General features: G+C 49.6%; 1 protein-coding gene and 1 long non-coding RNA gene across 3 annotated transcripts; one reads left to right on the top strand and one right to left on the bottom strand.

Moving 5' to 3' along the window:
* Positions 1–1,309: 1,309 nt before the first annotated feature.
* Positions 1,310–10,409, bottom strand: Ccdc51 (coiled-coil domain containing 51). Of its 2 annotated transcripts, none has more exons than XM_055629886.1 (4): positions 10,335–10,409; positions 4,415–4,737; positions 2,740–2,904; positions 1,310–2,279 (listed from the first exon to the last, which is right to left on the bottom strand). In XM_055629886.1, exons 2-4 carry the CDS (start codon positions 4,727–4,729, stop codon positions 1,524–1,526), a joined length of 1,236 nt encoding a protein of 411 aa, XP_055485861.1. In that variant the 5' UTR covers positions 4,730–4,737; positions 10,335–10,409; the 3' UTR covers positions 1,310–1,523. The 2 variants fall into 2 exon arrangements, with proteins under 2 accessions (XP_055485861.1, XP_055485862.1); XM_055629887.1 differs by lacking the exon at positions 10,335–10,409 and adding an exon at positions 4,182–4,271 and having other exon boundaries at positions 4,415–4,489.
* A 78-nt stretch (positions 10,410–10,487) lies between these two features.
* Positions 10,488–13,565, top strand: LOC129693208 (uncharacterized). Its single transcript, XR_008722835.1, has 4 exons — positions 10,488–10,575; positions 10,674–10,729; positions 10,811–10,898; positions 13,226–13,565. It is a non-coding gene; the product is annotated as an uncharacterized LOC129693208 (long non-coding RNA).
* The last annotated feature ends 3,716 nt before the right edge of the window (positions 13,566–17,281 follow it).

Here is a 17,281-nt window from a genome sequence, read left to right as displayed (position 1 = left end):
CTTGTCGGCACCATGACAACCCTTCCAGATCCTCTCATCCCTGCCCTGACACTTAAAGTGCCAACCCAGCGCTCCAGCCAGCCCCCGGACCCTCTAACCTCTGCTCCTAACTCTCCCAAGTCTCTCCCCACCTGGGCTAGGGTAGTCCGCACTGGCTCTCTCACGTTGCCCTCCTGCTACAGGAAGGGGCTCCTTTCGTGTCTGGGGATTCCTCTCCCCTCAGATCCTCCTCCTCAAACGCATGGAACTGACTTTATCCCAGAGGGGAGCTTGACCTCAGTGCCACAGCCTTCCTCATCTGTGCAGCTCTGATACCTCCTGGCCCTTCGGATATGGACGAACACGCTTAGAGCTGGGTTCCCCTCATTCCCCAGGGAACTGTTGTATATGGACAATCAAGTGACCAAATGACCCAGAGATTATGTTCCCGGAGGTTCACAGAACTCAGGAGCCATTTGGGGCCAGGCTTGTTGTTTAGGAACGCACACAGCATTCGAGAGCAGAGGAATCCTCGTGGGAAACACAGACTCCACAGGCAGGAACAAGCTCCCACTGGAAGCACCCAGGGTGGGGGTGCCCTCTGGGGTTGTCTGTTAGACTGACTCTTCACTGTGGTTCCAGACTTCTAATATTCAGGCACAGAGCAACACCCCACAAACTCTATTTACACAAGGCCACCCATGCCATTTAGCAGAGGAGGTCAGGGGTCACTGTTCCCTTTGAAGAGAGAGGTCAAGGTTCTCGTGGCAGTCAGCTTCCAGGTCTCACTGGCCCCTTCCTTTAACCAACAGCATGGGCCTGGACTATGCCCATGCCTTTTGAGAGTCCCAGGTTGCAGGGCGAGTACTGTGCAGTGGGATACAGACCAGCCATGGATCTTAACGATGTCCCCTGAGCTCCTTCCCTTCTTCTGAGCGCACTTCCAGCATCAGAACCACAACTCCAGATCTACTCGCCTGAACCCCAGACAGGAAGGCCCAACAGGCAGAGGACAAGTCAGGATATTCAAAGTGAGAATCCAGACATCAGGGATAACCTCATCTAACACTGTCCTGTCCAGGCTAAACCCCAAGTCCTAGACTTCTGAAGTCAACGATAAAACTGAGTCTGATGAGCTGGGTGCGGTGGTGCACACCTGTAATCCCAGCTCTCGGGGGAGGCAGAGGCAGGAGGATCTCTGAGTTTGAGGCTAGCCTGGTCTACAAAGCAAGTCCAGGAGACAGCCAACGCTACTCAGAGAAACCCTGTCTCAAAAACAAAACAAAACAAAAACACAACAACAACAACAAAACTGAGTCTGATGCAAAAATCTTTTAAATAATACAAACTCTTAGGTGTTTTAATTGAACATTTGCACAAAGTTTTGATAATGTAAATAAGCATTCCCTACAAAATATATACCTGCCGGTGAGCCCCCTTGATGGCACTCAGAGTCAGGCTGAAGTGTGTGTACCTTAAAATTCATTCTATCACCAACAAAAGCCACCGTCACCATTAGGCCCCTCTGGAGAAGGGCGCCGGGGCTAACTGGTCTTGAAGAGCATGTACAGCACCGGCAATGTGGCTATAACAGTGACACAGGTGACCAGTGTGCTGCAGACAGTATTCCTGGTGACTCGGGCCTCTAACCGCTGCTCCACCTCAGACAGGGCCAAGATCACGCTCCCATGTTCCAACAGAGGGCTGGGCAGGGGCCCATCTCCCGGCTCCACCAGGCCTGGATGTACTGTAGCCTTTGCAAGCTGAACCACCCCAGCCATTTGGCTGCAAGTCTTTTCCAGGCCGTCAAGCTGCTCTCGTAAACCCTCTAGGCAGGAATGGACCTGCCGGGAATGACTGAGCTGCTCTTTCATGGCAGCTGAAAGGACATCGATGTCTTTTCCTGGGGCAGAAGGAGTACCTGTTGGTAACCCGGAGCCCTGGTCCTGCCCAGCATGCACCAGGCCCCTCAGATCCACCATAAGGTCCTGGAGGTCTCTCTGTTGGAGGGAGTAGCTAGAAGCCTGTTCACGGATGGCCTCCTGGAGACTCGCGGGCCCTTTCTGGGCCTCCAGGAGTAAGGCCTTCAGCTCTTGCAGCCGGACCCGGTTAACATAGGTGGAGCCAGCCACACCAATCAGAGCTCCTAGAATGGACCCAATGAGGGACCAGTTCTTGGTCCTCTCCGCCCTTGTGCGCTCCTTCTCATGACTCTCCCGCACAGCTGCAGAGAAGAGAGAGAACTTCTCCCGCTCCGAGTCTTCTGCACGCAGATACGCTGTTCGGAGCCTCTTTTCTTCCTGTGGGAGCAAAGAGGTGTCAGAGAGCAGCAAGGAGTCTTGGGACTCTAGCCTCTGGCACGGGGCCACTCCCCTGCCCTGGGCTCCACAAGCACCTGCCTCAAGAATGAAGACTGCAGGAGCAGAGAGCGTGAAAGGTAGTCACATGATCTTCCTCCTGGGCAGTCAGGCAGAACAAGGCTATAGGCAAATAAGTATCTAGTACTCCCTGAGCTGACACCATCACACTCTCTTCAGCAGGTTGGGTGCCAGGCAGTACTTTGCTGGACTGTTGTCAGTACTCAGGAAAGAGCGAGCAGACAGGCTCTAGAAGCCTGGGGCCAAGACCACCATAGAAGCTTCTGGCTTACCTCCCCCACCCCCAAGAGCTCGGATCAACGTGAGGGTTATGACCCCCCCCCCCACTGCCATGCTAGGAGCCTTGCGCGGGTGAGGGAGGGCTGCTTCCTGAGGCACCCACCTGCAGCATCCTGTGTTCCAAAGTAGCCAGTTCCAGGTACTGGTTGTCCTCTCTGGAGACTCGGTCCAAGCGGTCCCTCACCTCCTTCAGCTTAGCCTGCTGGGCTTCTAAAGCCTCCCGAGCCTCTCCGACAAGGCTTCGGGCCACCATGAACACTTTCTCCGCCTGCAGGGAGAACGTCAGAGGTGTTAGCTTCCTCTGCCCATCCCCTCTCAGGCTTGGCTCCACAGCTAACAAGGCAGCAGCTAGGAAAGGGTCACCGGGGTGTCACTGTGAGAGGCAGAAACAGCGCCTTGGACTCTAATCCCAGCTTGCTCTGGCATGCTCAACATGCAGCTGTAGGCCACACCCACGTGAAGCACTGGATTTGTTCATTCAAGCAGAAATAACATGCCCCTGAGAAACTTGCAAAAAGCAAACAGTGACACAATCTTTGCCCACTAAATCCAGCCAACTCTGATCTGACGGGAAGCACTGTGAGGAACCATCCACCATCCATGCCTCGTGCTGTTTCCAGAGTGTTGCCGCAGCCTGCAACACCAGCATCAGGGCATTGCTGCTGCCTGCACCTCATGGCCCTGGAAATTCCAATTCAGCCAAACTCATGGTACAAATATTTTCCAAGGAGAAGAGACAACCACATGTCTCAAATCCCCAGCCAACCTCCCGATCTTTCCCTACCTTGCTACACTGCTCTGTATGTGAGTGGGGACAGGCGACAGAGTACATTTCTGCAGCCACTAAGGACCTGAAAACCACAGGCAGCTCTGCCCACCTCCCAGTACAATGTTTCCCAGTGCCCTCCGCCTCCACACCACAAGGCAAAAACATACTTGAAGGACGATTTGCTGGCCTAATACAAGGGGGAGTCATTAGCTAGGGACTTTCCAGTACTTGAGTATTTTCACAGAGAACAGTGAGTATAATTAACACAGAGACTTTCACCCCAGTACTACCAACCCAGATTTCCACACAAGAAAGAGTCAAATATTTCTACCAGTGATGTCTGTGAAAGAAAAGGCGAGTCTAGGGCTGGAGGGATGGCTCAGCAGATAAAAGCACTGTCTGCTCTGCCAGAGGTCCTGAGTTTAATTCCCAGCAACCACATGGTGGCTCACAACCATTTATGTGATCTGATGCCCTCTAGTGGCATGCAGGTGTACATGCAGATAGAGCACTCAAGCACTCATACATAAAATAAATATTTAAAAAAAACTTTTAAAAATAAAATAACAAAAGAAAAGAAAAAAAAGGCAAGTCTGAGCTGGGTATGGTGACCCATGCCTATAATCTCAGCACTGAGGTATGAAGATCACAAATTCACAGCTAGACTAGAAGATATTGTAAATTCCAGGCAAGTCTGGACTTCAGGACAAAACCCTGTCTCGGGGGGGGGGGGGGGGGGGGGGGGGACACAAAAGGCTAGTTATGATGGCACATACCTACATTCCCAACACTCAGAAGGTGGACGCAGGAAGGTCAGGAGTTTGGCTACAAAGGGACTCCAAGGCTAGCCTGGGGAACGTAAGACCCTGTCTCAAACAAAAAAGACACAAGTGTCCACACAGTTTCCCAGTTGCCCTCACACACATAGCTGCGAACTTTCTTGTTAGGAGCCCAAGCCATATTTCCCAAATCCGAAGGCAAAGCCAGCCACCCCGGCTCCCCTCCTCACCTCTGTCACATTTCCCTGGGCCTCTCGGACTTCATTGAGTCCCACAAACTCTTCATATCTGTCCCACCAAGCCTTGGCTGTGGAGGACGCCTGTTGCCGGATGGTGTGGCCCAGCCTTCTTCCCAGTGCTGGGAGGCGGTGATACAGCCCTAAGGCCGCAGCCTCTGGTCGCTTCTCTCTGGGCTGGCTGGGACCTGGGCTGCACAGAGTCCTTGTCATAAGGAGGTCTGGTCTGGGGAAGGTTCTCCGTACCAGTACGTGGGGCGCACCCGCCACCATCTGTTGCATGGCAAACACAGGGCTGTTCCCTGTCATCGGAAGGGCTGTGAGAATGACACCAGACAGATCAGCTCCTGACTGAGAAAGGCTGCACACAAGTCGGGTCTCAAAGCCTAGGCTGAACAGACTAATTTCTGCCCCTATAGCAAGAAGAAGGCCAGGCTTTCCCATGGGTCCTCAGGACAAGGAAACACATGTGGGAAAGCTTATCAGGGTATCATGCCTTCCCTTTCTTCCCACAATGCCATACAGACCAGCTCCGACTACATTCGCACCATCTCCTGGGTCTCTCCAACAGGACCTAGATAAGACTCTTGGTGCTGCTTTTTCTGCTACTGTCAGAGAAAATCCTCAAGCCTGAATTGCCCATGAAGACAAAAAGATTCACAGAGGCCCTGTGTGATGTGCCTGGCAGTACAGGTTCCTGATTGCAGCTACCTGGAGGGATGCCGGAGGGATGGTCAAGAATAGCATCGTGTATATAGCAAGCTGCAGGCCAGCCAGGGCTACAGAGTGAGACCCTGTCTCAAACAACAGCAACAACAGAATAACAATAACAACAACAAGTAAAAATGCTTTTAGGGGACTGGGAATATCGCTTCGTGATAGTGTACTTACCCAGACACACATGCACACACACATACACATACACACACACACACACACACACACACACACACACACACACTCACAAAATGACTCCCTGGAAATGATGGACCTAAGGATGAATGAGAGAATGTTAACGTCCAGTTTCATTCCTATAAAAGACCCTTGCACCTAATTCCCAGGCTCTCCGAGGCTTCTACTAGATCTCCCTTGAAAGGAGAGGGAGGAATAAACAAAAAAACCGACTGCAGAGTGCTTTTCTTAGGTTCAAATCACACCATCCTTCTGCCCTTCCACCTGACTTTTCAGGTTACCAAGTCTCTGTCTCACAGAGGCCCAGCCTGGGCCATTGCTCAGCAGGTCAGGATTCCCTGGCTCCTTTCAGCCCTGCTGTGATGTTTGAGTCCTGATAACACTTACTTCCTCTGACCTGCACAGAACAGGGAGTAGACAGGGCCCAGAGTCAGGCTCAGAATCTTGAGGGAAGGGCCAGGTCACCCAGAATCCCAGAAAAACCTTGCAACTTCCTCTGGTCAAACAGCTTTAAGCGCTGGAGAGATGGCTCAGCGGTTAAGAGCATTGATGGCTCTTCCAAAGAACCAGAGTTCAAATCCCAACACATATACACGGCAACCCACAATTGTCTGTAACTCCAATTCCAGGGGCTCTGACACCCTCACACACATATACAAGCAGGCAGAAACCAATGTACATAAAATAAAATTTAAAACAAGAAAACCAAATGTCTAAATATATATATTCAAATAAATAAATAAATAAATAAATAAATAAATAAATAAATAAAGCGAAAACACAACCCAGCATTAAGCCCCAAAGCACTGATCAAAGCGCCACCTGGTGGCCAACAAGAGAAAGTGAGGGGAGCTGGGAAAGGAAGAAGGGCCAAGAAAACACAAATCGGCTTCCTCAAACTATTATTGGAATTTCTTTCTTTAGTTTCAAGGCATAAAACTTCTCACAGGTAGTAACTGTGAGATGGCAGCATAATTCTGAGACTTTCTCTATATGCATATTAACTTGATCATATTAAAAGGACATTGCATAAATAAACGCAGGTCTGAGTGGGCTTCCTCATGTAGTCTCCCCCCCATTAGTAGAACTCTGGGGTCCCTCTGAAAACAAAGCTGGATAGACAGGGACATGCCTTCTGGTCAAAGTGGGCCTAAGTTGAGAGCCGAAGAGGCTCTCGGTGACACTGGCTCCAAGCTAGTGCTCCACCTGAACTCTGGTGTCCCATGCATAAAGCCGAGGACCGTCCTCAAGGCAGCCTACAACATTCTTGCCCCAAGCCCCAACAACTGGGCCACCAAACACAGGCTGCCACAGTCCCTCAACGGCTTCTCGTCCACGCCAAGCACAACAGCCTCCTTCCAGCAGCACTTGGCAGAAATGAATTGGCCATTCACCACTGCCTCACACCTTCCTCTTGAGCCCCGCCCCCAGGCCCTCTCCATGTTAGGGATCAAACCTAGCAGAGGCTGTGTACCCCACAGCCCCAGCTGCTTCCCTTCTCTCTTGATCTTACTCTACCACTCAGAGACCTTGAACTCCCGCCACTCAGACACCTCTGATCTCCCTCTAGATTTCAGAAACCCACTTCTTCCTGAAGCCATTGCTTTCCCTCAGCTTCCTCCAGCCTTTTCAGCCCAGTTCCTGTCCTCTCCCAGCTGACTGCTCTCAGCTCCCTGGAATATCACTTAATCCAGGCAGAGATGGACCTACAGCTTGTTTCCGGCAGAGCAGCCAAAGGGCCAGTTAACACAGGAGTAAGAGCACAGCTTAGAGTCCCCACCTCACCTGGCATGGAGACCTGTCAAAAGCCAGTAAGTTCAGGCACTCCCAGCCCTCACCTCTCCCTTCCTCCCAACGGCCACACTCTGCTCCGACCACCCTGACACACTACGTATGATCCGCACAGTTCTCCGGCCCGCCACCTCCCCCCAAAACACCCCTCTTCCTCCACAGGTCTGTGTGACCCGGCTATGTCTGCTCAAATGTCCCCTTTCAGCAAGGCCTTCCTTGACCACCCTTCCTGCTTTCTGCATCAGATATCATTTCCTAGCAAGAACACGCACTTGGCAGGAACCTCAGAGAAAAGTGTCACTAACTCCCAGCTTATTTCCCTGCTCGGCTCCCTCCTTTCCGCCTCTCCTCGGCACGCCACCTGCGCTGGCCTGTCTCTCAATCCCAGGGACATCCACACACCGGAGTCTCACAGGCCCTTCAACCAGGGAAGGGAGAATGGGCGGGCAGAGGGAAAAGCTGGGAAGCTCTTGGGTCAGCGCAGCTGGAAGGTACCTGGAAGGTACAACACAGATGGGCTGAGGGGGAAGGCCAGACGGAGGCCATGTCAAGCAGGAGCTGGGGACCAAGTTCTGCATCTTGCCTTTTTGGATCAGTTCTCCTGCTGCCGCCACTCGGCTGTCTCCTCCCTTGCTTTTCTCACACCTGTGTCATCTGCTTCTCACCAAGAAAACTGAACCAGGGAACGGGGAATGGGGGACGGGGGACTTCTACAAAATCCTGGCATGCTTTCTCAATCGCCAGACCCATTGTCTTGTACATGCTAAGCAAGCATTCTCCCAGTGGTCAGCATCTCTGGTCTCCACCTTTTTTTTTTTTTTTTTGAGACAAGGTTTCTCTGTGTAGCCCTGGCTGTCCTGGAACTCTGTAGACCAGGTTGGCCTCAAACTCAAGAGATCTGCCTGCCTCTGCCTGCCAGCTTTTCATCTTCTCTCTTGATCTTAAAATGTAGCCAGGTGCAGTGGTGCATGCCTGTAATCCCAGCACTGTGGGAGTGGGCTCAGGGCCAGTCTGGTCTACAAGTCCAGGACAGGCAAGGCTACACAGAGAAACCCTGTCTCTAAAAAAGAAAAAAAAAAGCATGCTTCTTAGGAAGAGCAACAACGCATGCCCTCAGACACTGCTCCACAGTTGATGAGAAACGTCATCCAGCAACTAGCCCTGTGTATCATACCTCTCGCCGGCCTCCAGAACCCCGTCTCCTCCTGTTGTCTTTTAAACCCTCTCTGCAGTGGCCTTCACTCTCACCCTTGTCCAGATGATTCTGCTCAAATGTCACCTGGTTCCTGTCCAGATCCCTTCCATCTCTGCCAGTCCTTGACCCCTGTCTCATTTGCCCTTCATCAGCGCATGCCTTGTGCTGCTGGCTCCCTCCTCCTTCAAAGGCCATTTTCCCTTGGCTCCCCTTTGCCCTAATCTCCCTAACTGCCAGACAGTTTTGCAGCCCAAGATGCAGTGCTCAGATTACCCTCTCATATGTTGTTCTGGATTTGAAATGCTAGAGGGGGCGGGGATGGCATTGCGGTGGTGAAGAGAGCATTCTGCTCTGGCAGGGGAGACAAGTCTGGTTCCCAGGATGTTTGCAGCACCTGTAACTCCAGCCACACAGAATCACTGCCCTCTTCTGGCCTCCATGGGCACCTGTACTCACATGCACATTCCTCCATACAGACACATAGATGTATAAGTAATTAAAATAAAATGTAAGGCCTAGGTAGTGGTGCAGGCCCACCACTCAGGAAGCAGAGGCAGGTGGATCTCTGTGAGTTCAAGGCCAGCCTGGTCTACATAGCAAGTTCCAGGTCAGGCAAGGCTGCATAGTGAGACCCTGTCTCAAAATAAATAAATAAGTAAATAAATAAAATATTTTAAAATAATTACTCCATAATTGGGTGTGGTGGCACATGCATTTAATTCAAGATTTCAGAAGGCAGAAGCAGGCAGATCTCTGTGAGTTCTAAGCTAGCCAGGCCTACACAGTAAGCCACTGTCTCAAAATCAAACTCAAAAACCTGGTTTTGGGGGCTGGAGAGGTAACCCAGTAGTTAGAGCAATTCCTGCTCTGAGTTATATAGTAAGCTTTGTATCAGTAATGCTCTTATTAAAAAATAATAATTACTGGGCTGGAAAGATGGTTCAGAGGTTAAGAAGGCATATAAACTAGAGTTTGGTTTCCTAGCACTCACTAATACTGGGCAGCTCACAACTGCCTGTAATTCCAGTTCTGTGACTTCTTCAGCCAAGAATTCTCCTCGGGATTTCATATTATCTAAACCCAGGAGGCCCCCTCCCCGACCCATTTCTGCCAGGGTCTCAGTGACTAGCATCCCAAGGCTGCACGTCCTCACTGTCTCCTGACAGGTGTCCCTGCTTCTCTACTCCAGCTCTGAGGTCAACTATCAACAGAGCAGCCACTGGTCTTTTCAAATACAGACAGCTCCGTGTCTCTCTCTGCTCAGACGCTGCAACAGTCCCGGATTTCTTTCAAGGCAAACGTCTTCTCCACAGCTTACAGGGGATCGACACTCATTCCTCTGACTGCACTGGCCAGTTTCTCACTCACTCCAGTCACAGGAAGGACTGAACACACGAGGCAATCCCTCACCCAGGGCGTTGGCACTGACTAGCCGTTTGTTCCCTGTGTAAGTCTGCTCCCTGGCCTTCCTCAAGTCCTGCTCAAAAAGCTCCTGGAAAGGCTATTTGAGCCTAACCACCCGATTGAAAAATCGACATTCCACCAATGGAGCAGTCCTTAACCACTTTCTCTGCTTATTTTTCCTCCGCAACTGGTCACACAATGTGCGATGCATATTTTACTTCTTTGCTTCGCCGTAAGTTTGTCTTGCTACACAATGTCAGTTTTGCCCAATCTCCAGTCCAGAATACTATGTATCTATATAGTACACACTCAACGAAAATAAACTAGAAGAAAGAATTTGCAAACGGCTGCACTCATTATTTCCTGAAGCCCCAACTTCTTCCCGCGGCTTCCGAAGCTGCGGACCACTACCCACTTGTGCCGTCTCCCATCCTATCTCGTTCCAGCCGGCTGTGCTGCCTGGGTTCCGGAAAGGCGCTTTGCACGCGCCCTCCCCTCCACCTGCAATGCTTTCTTTCTGTGCAAGGATTACAGGCCTGGTAGCCACACGCTCTCCCCCCAACCCCGGCGGGTTCCGATCGTCCCAGACCGAACGAGCCTTCCGCCCCGTACCTGAAGAGCCTAAGCCTATTACGCTCCAGCTGTGAGCCCCAGGTCTGCCACTCAAAGGACCCCTGGCCGGTAAGCACCCGCCCCTGCAGGCCGCGTCATTTAAAACGCGTGGGCGTAACTTCCTGCCTAGGAGCCAATCAAGGGGCCCGCCGCGCGGCGTAGGCGCGGGCTGTAAGCTCCGTTTCCGGCTTGGGCTCGGGGACTGGTGAAGGGGCTGTCGGCGCCATGTCCGGCCGCGAAGGTAAGGCTAGTTGGGGACTGGGGGACGATGGGATGGGGAGTTACGACGAGGGCGATGGATGGCGGGGACGGGCCGATCACGCCACGTGTCGCCCACAGGTGGCAAAAAGAAGCCCCTGAAACAGCCCAAGAAGCAGGCCAAGGAGATGGATGAGGTGAGGACGGGAGCAGAGGCGCGGGCGGGTGCAGAGGGATGGGCGACTGATCTGGAGTGAGCCTGCTCTGCCTCTCCGCAGGAGGACAAGGCTTTCAAGCAGAAACAGAAAGAGGAGCAGAAGAAACTCGAGGAGCTGAAAGCCAAGGCCGCGGGGAAGGGGCCCCTGGGTAAGTGATGGTCAGGCCAGTGTAGGTCTACGTGGGCCAGTCTGATCCCGGAGTCGTGGGTGAGCGGCAGGGCCCTGGTGTACACCCTAGCCAAGCCCCTGGCCTGTCTTGGGTTTACAGCAGCACGAAGGGGTGGGAGTGGAAACGTGGCCAGAAGTCAGTCTTGGGCTTCCAGTTCGTAGAGAAGCTACACAATTGGAAACACGAAAATGTCCTCCAGATAGATGCATCTGACGAAGTTTCTGAGTCGTCCAGTCACTGGCTCCGAATTAGTGGTTCACCGCCACTTTATAGTTTGTTAACCATAGAACATAAGCCTCTTACTTGCTGCTCACATTGTCTGTAATGGCATTCATTGAGTCTGGAGTCACCTTTGGGTGTGTCCGGACTAGAAGATAAAAGTCCAGGCTGCCTAACTTGTACTTTGCTCTGGGTGCTATTTTAGTTTTTAATTGTGGCTATGCCGGGGAGCAAACTCATTTGTGCAAGGCAAACAGTCCCACCTGAGCTGCGTCCTACGCCGCATGCTATCTCTGTGCCTTGGCTAACCTCATCTCCCCCACGGTTTTGCCTCTTAGGAATGAATCACAGGAATCCAGGTGCCGCATATAGAAACCTTTAATTTTTGTTTCATCTGCGTATGGGTGTTTTCCCTCCATGTATTTCTGTGTACCATGAAATACATACAGTGCCCTGGGAGACCAGATGAGGACGTCAGTCTCCTGGGACTGTAGATACAGATGGTTGTGAGCTGGGAATCAAACCCAGGTCCCCAGGAAGAGCAACCATTATCCTAACCCCATTTTGTTTTGTTTTTTTAATTACTATGTCTCTCTCTCTCTCTTTTTTTTTTTTTAATTGCAGTACTTCATGCATGATAGACAAGTCCTCTACTATTATTTTTGACACATGTTTTTGCTAAGTTTCTCGGGCTGGCCTTGAATTTATGATTCTCCTGCCTTCACCTCACGGATAGCTGAGATTAGAGCCTGTGCCACCAGCCTGGCTTTGTGTGTATTTTAACTAGTGATTATATCTGCCTGTTATCAGTGTTGGAGATGCTGTCACCCGAAGATCTATTGTAGGGACTTTGATCCAAGGGGCTTGAGAGACGGCTCATTTGGTAAGGTGCTTGCCCAGTAAGCATTGAGGACCCGAGTTGGATACCCAGAACCCTCATAAGAAAAGTCAGGCTCAGGCATGCAGTTAGAAGTTAAGGCTGCCTGGGTAGAGCTTGGCACGGAGGTGTGCGCTGGTAATGCTAACCTGGGGAGGCTGAGGCAGAAGGATGAATTTTTTGAGACAGGGTTTCTCTGGTTATCAACTTCTGGGTTACAACCCCTTGGGGGTTAAATGACCCTTTCATGGGGATTGCCTAAGACCATCAGAAAACAATAGCAAAATTACAGTTATGAAATAGCAGTGAAAATCTTATGGTTGGGGTTACCACAACACAAGGAACTGTATTAAAGGGCCACAGCATTAGGAAGGTGGAGAGCCACTGCTATTATAGTCCTGGCTGTGTTGGAACCCAGTATGTAGATTGGCCTGGCCTAAACTCCCAGAGGTCCTCCTGCCCCTGCCTCTCTAGTGCTGGGATTAATCACATGCACGACCATGCCTGGCTAAAACCTTTGTGTCATACAATACACTTGATCGTGCTTTCTCCTCCCCCAACTCCTTCCAGACCTTTTCTACCTCCTTCCCACCAATTGCTGTGATCTTTAAAAAAGAAAGAAAAGAAAAGAAAGCCAGGTGGTGGTGGCTGCGCACACCTTTAACCCCAGTACTCTGTAGGCAGAGGCAGGTGAATCTCTTGAGTTTGAGGCCAGCCTGATCTACAGAGAGAGTTCCAGGACAGCCAGGACTACACAGAGCAACCCTGTCTTAAAAACAAACAAACAAAAAACCAGTAAGGGGGAAAAATAGCCAAAACAAAACTAAAAGCCCACCAAAAAAAAAAAAGGAAGGCGGATTTGAAGCCCACCTACGCTATTTAATAAGACTCTGCCTTAAAGAAAAAGTAAGACACTACAAAAACAGAAAGTCAGACTACCAGATGAGAAAAGCAGCTCCTCGCATATAACTTGAGGAACAGCAGTCATCAAGACTTAGTTATCTGTAAAGTGGAATGCAGTGGCAGGAAAATTCCTAACCTGAGGGACACGAAGTACACAGCTGTTGCCTTGGCCCTGTCTAAACTGTGGCATTGATAAAGGAGCTGTGTATGTTTGTGTCAGAGTAAATACCCAGTACAGAAGGCCAAGTATTCATAAGACTGAGACTTTCAAGCCATAACTCTCTTCCCTGTCTTTTCTTTTTTGCAGCCACAGGTGGAATTAAGAAATCTGGCAAAAAGTAAGCTGTTCCTCGTGTCTGAGGTGATGATGGTGACCCTCTTCCATTCCTATTTAAACATCTGGATCCCCTGCCATAACATCTTTGCCACCTACAGCTAGAATGAAGTGTTATCCTGGAGCCTATTGTACATTGTAATAAACTTTTGTAGTAAAACAAATACAATGGCTCATTGTCTCTAGTGTTCAGCAATTCCTACCTCAGCTCTGAATGGAAAGAAAACCCAGGCCAGAGCCTGCTGTTTCATCTTTGTTGTACTTGGAATTCTGTATCACTTTGAATTAAACCAGCCCATTTAAAAGGCTCTCACTCTTGTGTGGTTGTGTATCTAATGGGATACTTTTTCAGAGATTAGTAAAAGGAAATATACTTTGTAAAGAAAACCACCTAGCTCTCATGATGTCCAGGCTGCTGTATGTTTGTGTATTTAGAGACAAACTACTTTAACTCAGACAGAGACAAGGGAGCGTGGAACACACTGGCTAGCTAGTCTAGGTGAGCTTTCGGGTCAGTTGGCCTGTCTCAATGAGTAAGACTCCCAAGTTCAGGCTTCAACATGGGCTTGCATGTGTGCTCACATACCTGACACGCAAGGGGGAAAACTGATCTTGCTAAACCACAATTCATACTTTTCCTCCCTTGGCTTAGCGTTTTTCAAGACATGGTTTCTCTGTGTAGCCTTGGCCGTCCTGGACTCACTCTAGATCAGGCTGGCCTCTTAACTCAAGAGATCTACCTGCCTCTGCCTCTTTGAGTGCTGGGATTAAATGTGTGAGTCATGGCACCCGGCTGGTAAAGCCAAAGTTCTTACACTCCAGCTCTAAGAAGGGGCTCTCAACCTTCCTAACGCTGTGACCCTCCAACTATAAAATTATTTTCATTGCTACTTTGTAACTAGTTTGCTACTGTTATGAATCGCAATGTAACTATTTGATATGCAATCCACAGGTTGAAAACTGAATTTCTAAAGGGTCTGAAGACCATTCCTTTCCTTCTGCTTTCTATTTACCCTTTAGTCCATTTGCAGCCACAGTAGTCTGAGGTAAAGGCAAGCCTCACTTTTTTTTTTTTTTTTCTATGGGGGTGCATTTTTTTGAGACTGCATCACTCAGTGTAGCCCTGGTTGTTTCAAAACTTTATGTAGACTAGGCCTACTTCCTGAGTGTTGGGATTAAAGGCATGTACCATTAGGCCCAGCTCTGTGTTTTCTGAGATTGTTGGTTTTACACACACAGAGAAAGACCCTCTTGCAAAGTAGTGAGGAAGCCCAAGCCCTTCGCCATTTTATTTTTTTTTAAGATTTATTTATTTATTATGTATACAGTGTTCTGTCTGCATGTCCTCGGCATGACAGAAGAGGACACCAGATCTCATTATGGATGGTTGTGAGCCACCATGTGGTTGCTGGGAATTGAACTCAGGACCTTTGGAAGAGCAGTCAGTGCTCTTAACCTCTGAGCCATCTCTTCAGCCCCGCCATTTTCTTTTTTTTTAAAAGGTTTACTTATTGTGTATACAGTGTTTTGACTAAATGCCCGCACAACAGAAGAATGCACCAGATCTCAATATAGATAGTTATGCAACCATATGGTTGCTGGACATTAAACGCGGGACCTCTGGGAAAATAGACAGTGCTCTTGACCTCTGAGCCATCGCTCCAGGACCGCTTCACTATGTCTTCACCAACTTGATTCCTTCTATCTAACCTTTAGAAAATCCACTACTTAGGAAGATGAGCCAAGAAGATCACATCTTGAAGGTATGACTGGGTAATGGTCACACAAAAAAGTAAAAAGAGGGTTAGGGATGGAGCTCAGTGATTGGATGGAGCTCAGAGTATCGGCCTAACACATACCTAATACCCCAGTTCTGGAAGAAAAAGTTACAGTGATTGTTCCCTGATCATACCCTATAAAGTCGCAGTTCTTGCCAGATATTATCTGCCACTAACCAAGTTAAAAAAAAAAAAAAAAAAAAAACGAAATAGAAATAATCTTGTTTTGGAAGGAGTTGAAACAGGTACTATAGCACAAACTGACCTAGAACTCTGTGTAGACTGGACAGCCCTTGATCTTAGATCTTGCCTCAGCCCTCTCGTGCTATGATTACAGGTTTGTGCCTCATGCAAGACAGGCTCTCACTTTGCTCAGGCTGAGCTTAGGGCCAGGCAGGCCTTGTGATTCTCCAGCCTAAGCTTCCTGAATAGTTGGAATTACAGGCCTTGCAACACCATGCCCAGCTACTATACCTGTAATCCCAGCACTCAGGCAGCTGGTACAGGAGAATCACAATTTTAAAACAAACACATTGTGGGCTAGAGAGATGGCTCAGACTGCTCTTCTAGAGGGCCTGGGTTCAGTTCCCAGCATGATGGCTCACTTAATTCCAGTTGGAGGAGCTGATGCCCTCTTCTGGCCTCAGACACACTCAAGCAAAACACCCAAACACATAAAGCAATTAAAAAAACAAAAAGGCTTTCTTTGGTCATCTCCAAAGCACCTTTTTGGGGTTTTAGGCCTTGTTAGCTGGCACCCAGCCCTGTGCTGCTGAAAATAACTTGTCAGCCGTCACAGCCTCCTGTCCCCAAACAGAAGGTATTTCTCTTTTATTTGGTGGAATCCCATCCCTCCTGACAATGAATAGTCCTGTCTCTTTGCAGAACCAGAGATATTAGTTATTAAGACTGAGGAATTCAGCCAGGCATGGTAGCCCACACCAATAATTCTAGCACTTGGAGACAGACAGGAGGATTGAAAAATTGAGGCCAACTCAAAAAGTGAAAACAGCAGGACATGGTCGTTCATGTCTTTAATTCCAGCACTCAAGAGAGGAGGACGGACATTTTGGAGTTCCAGGCCAACTTTGGTTACACCTCAAGACAATGTCAAAAAGGGGGAGGTGCGCTGGGAAGTTAAGCATTCAACATTATGTTGGGCAGCTAAGGGAAACTACCAGCAGCTGAATCAAAAAATTACGGTAGTTCTAAGTGAGCCAATGCCTTCTGACCTCTGTATGTACCAGGCAGGCATGTGGTACACACACATAAATGCAAGCAAAACACTCATACATAAAAAAAATGGGGGAGGAAGAGGTCGCTAAGGCATTCTAGGCCGAGCACTCTCCTTTTCACCCAATGCCTTAGCAAACATTAACAGGCTCACAAACTAAGTCTGGCACTGAGCAAACGGAGTAGAAAAGTCTTGATCTACGACGAGCACAGTGGCGCACACCTTTAATCCCAGGACTCGGAAGGCAGAGGCAGGTGGATCTCTGTAAGTTCAAGGCTGGCTTGGTCTACAAAAGTGAGTCCAGGACAGCCAAGGCTATTCAGAGAAACCCTGTCTCAGAAAGAGAGAGGAAAGAAAGAGAAGAAAAATCTTGATCTTGTTCTCCAATGCTAATCCCTTATTTCTGCTAACTGTTCTGCCTACCACTTCTGCTCATAAAAGCCTGTAATACACCCAAGCCCAATTCAAATCTTTACTCCTCCGTGAAGTTTTACCTGTTTCTGCCGCAGTAACTTCCATGTGGCATCCTTGTCGAAGTTGAATTTTTCCCAGTAACATCATGCGTCTGCCCCCTACCCATTTTTCTTGCCCCTCAACCTGTTGGACAATTCAAGGACCACTCCCGGGGAGCCTTCTTTGACCTCCTAAATTTCATTCATCTTTGCATAGCCAGCGCTCGGGGCATAAAGACTCCAAGAAATAAATGAAAGTTAATAGTCGGAGAGGTTCCGAACAGGCACACCGTTCTCGAGATCACCCTTCCCAAACTTTTCTCAAACACACACTTGAAACACTCGCTATGCCGGAGGGTCCCTGCTTCCAGCAGAACGGCTGCAATCCCTTCTCCTCCCCAAGTCTGCTCTGCCAACCGCCTCCCTAGGAGAGCCTCTGCAATGCTGGGCCAGGCCCGAAGAGCGAGCTCCGAGAGAGCTAACCCCAGCACGCTGCCTTCCTCCACTCAAGGCGAACTGCCCCTCTAAGGCTCTGTATCCTCTGCAGTGCCAGAGGTGTGGTCGG

The sequence above is a fragment of the Psammomys obesus genome, unplaced genomic scaffold (genome assembly GCF_907164565.1).
Source record: "Psammomys obesus unplaced genomic scaffold, mPsaObe1.curated_primary_1811, whole genome shotgun sequence".
Taxonomy (NCBI): domain Eukaryota; kingdom Metazoa; phylum Chordata; class Mammalia; order Rodentia; family Muridae; genus Psammomys; species Psammomys obesus.
This window is presented reverse-complemented; position numbering and strand designations above follow the sequence as displayed.

What these genes read in the sequence shown, in the direction of transcription:
- Ccdc51 (XM_055629886.1), bottom strand. Translation starts at nt 4,729, where the DNA reads ATGACAGGGAACAGCCCTGTGTTTGCCATGCAACAGATGGTGGCGGGT. An exon ending in CCCAGGGAAATGTGACAGAG is followed by an intron (nt 2,905 to 4,414) that starts GTGAGGAGGGGA and finishes TTCTCCCTGCAG; the next exon opens with GCGGAGAAAGTGTTCATGGT. An exon ending in TGGAACACAGGATGCTGCAG is followed by an intron (nt 2,280 to 2,739) that starts GTGGGTGCCTCA and finishes TTGCTCCCACAG; the next exon opens with GAAGAAAAGAGGCTCCGAAC.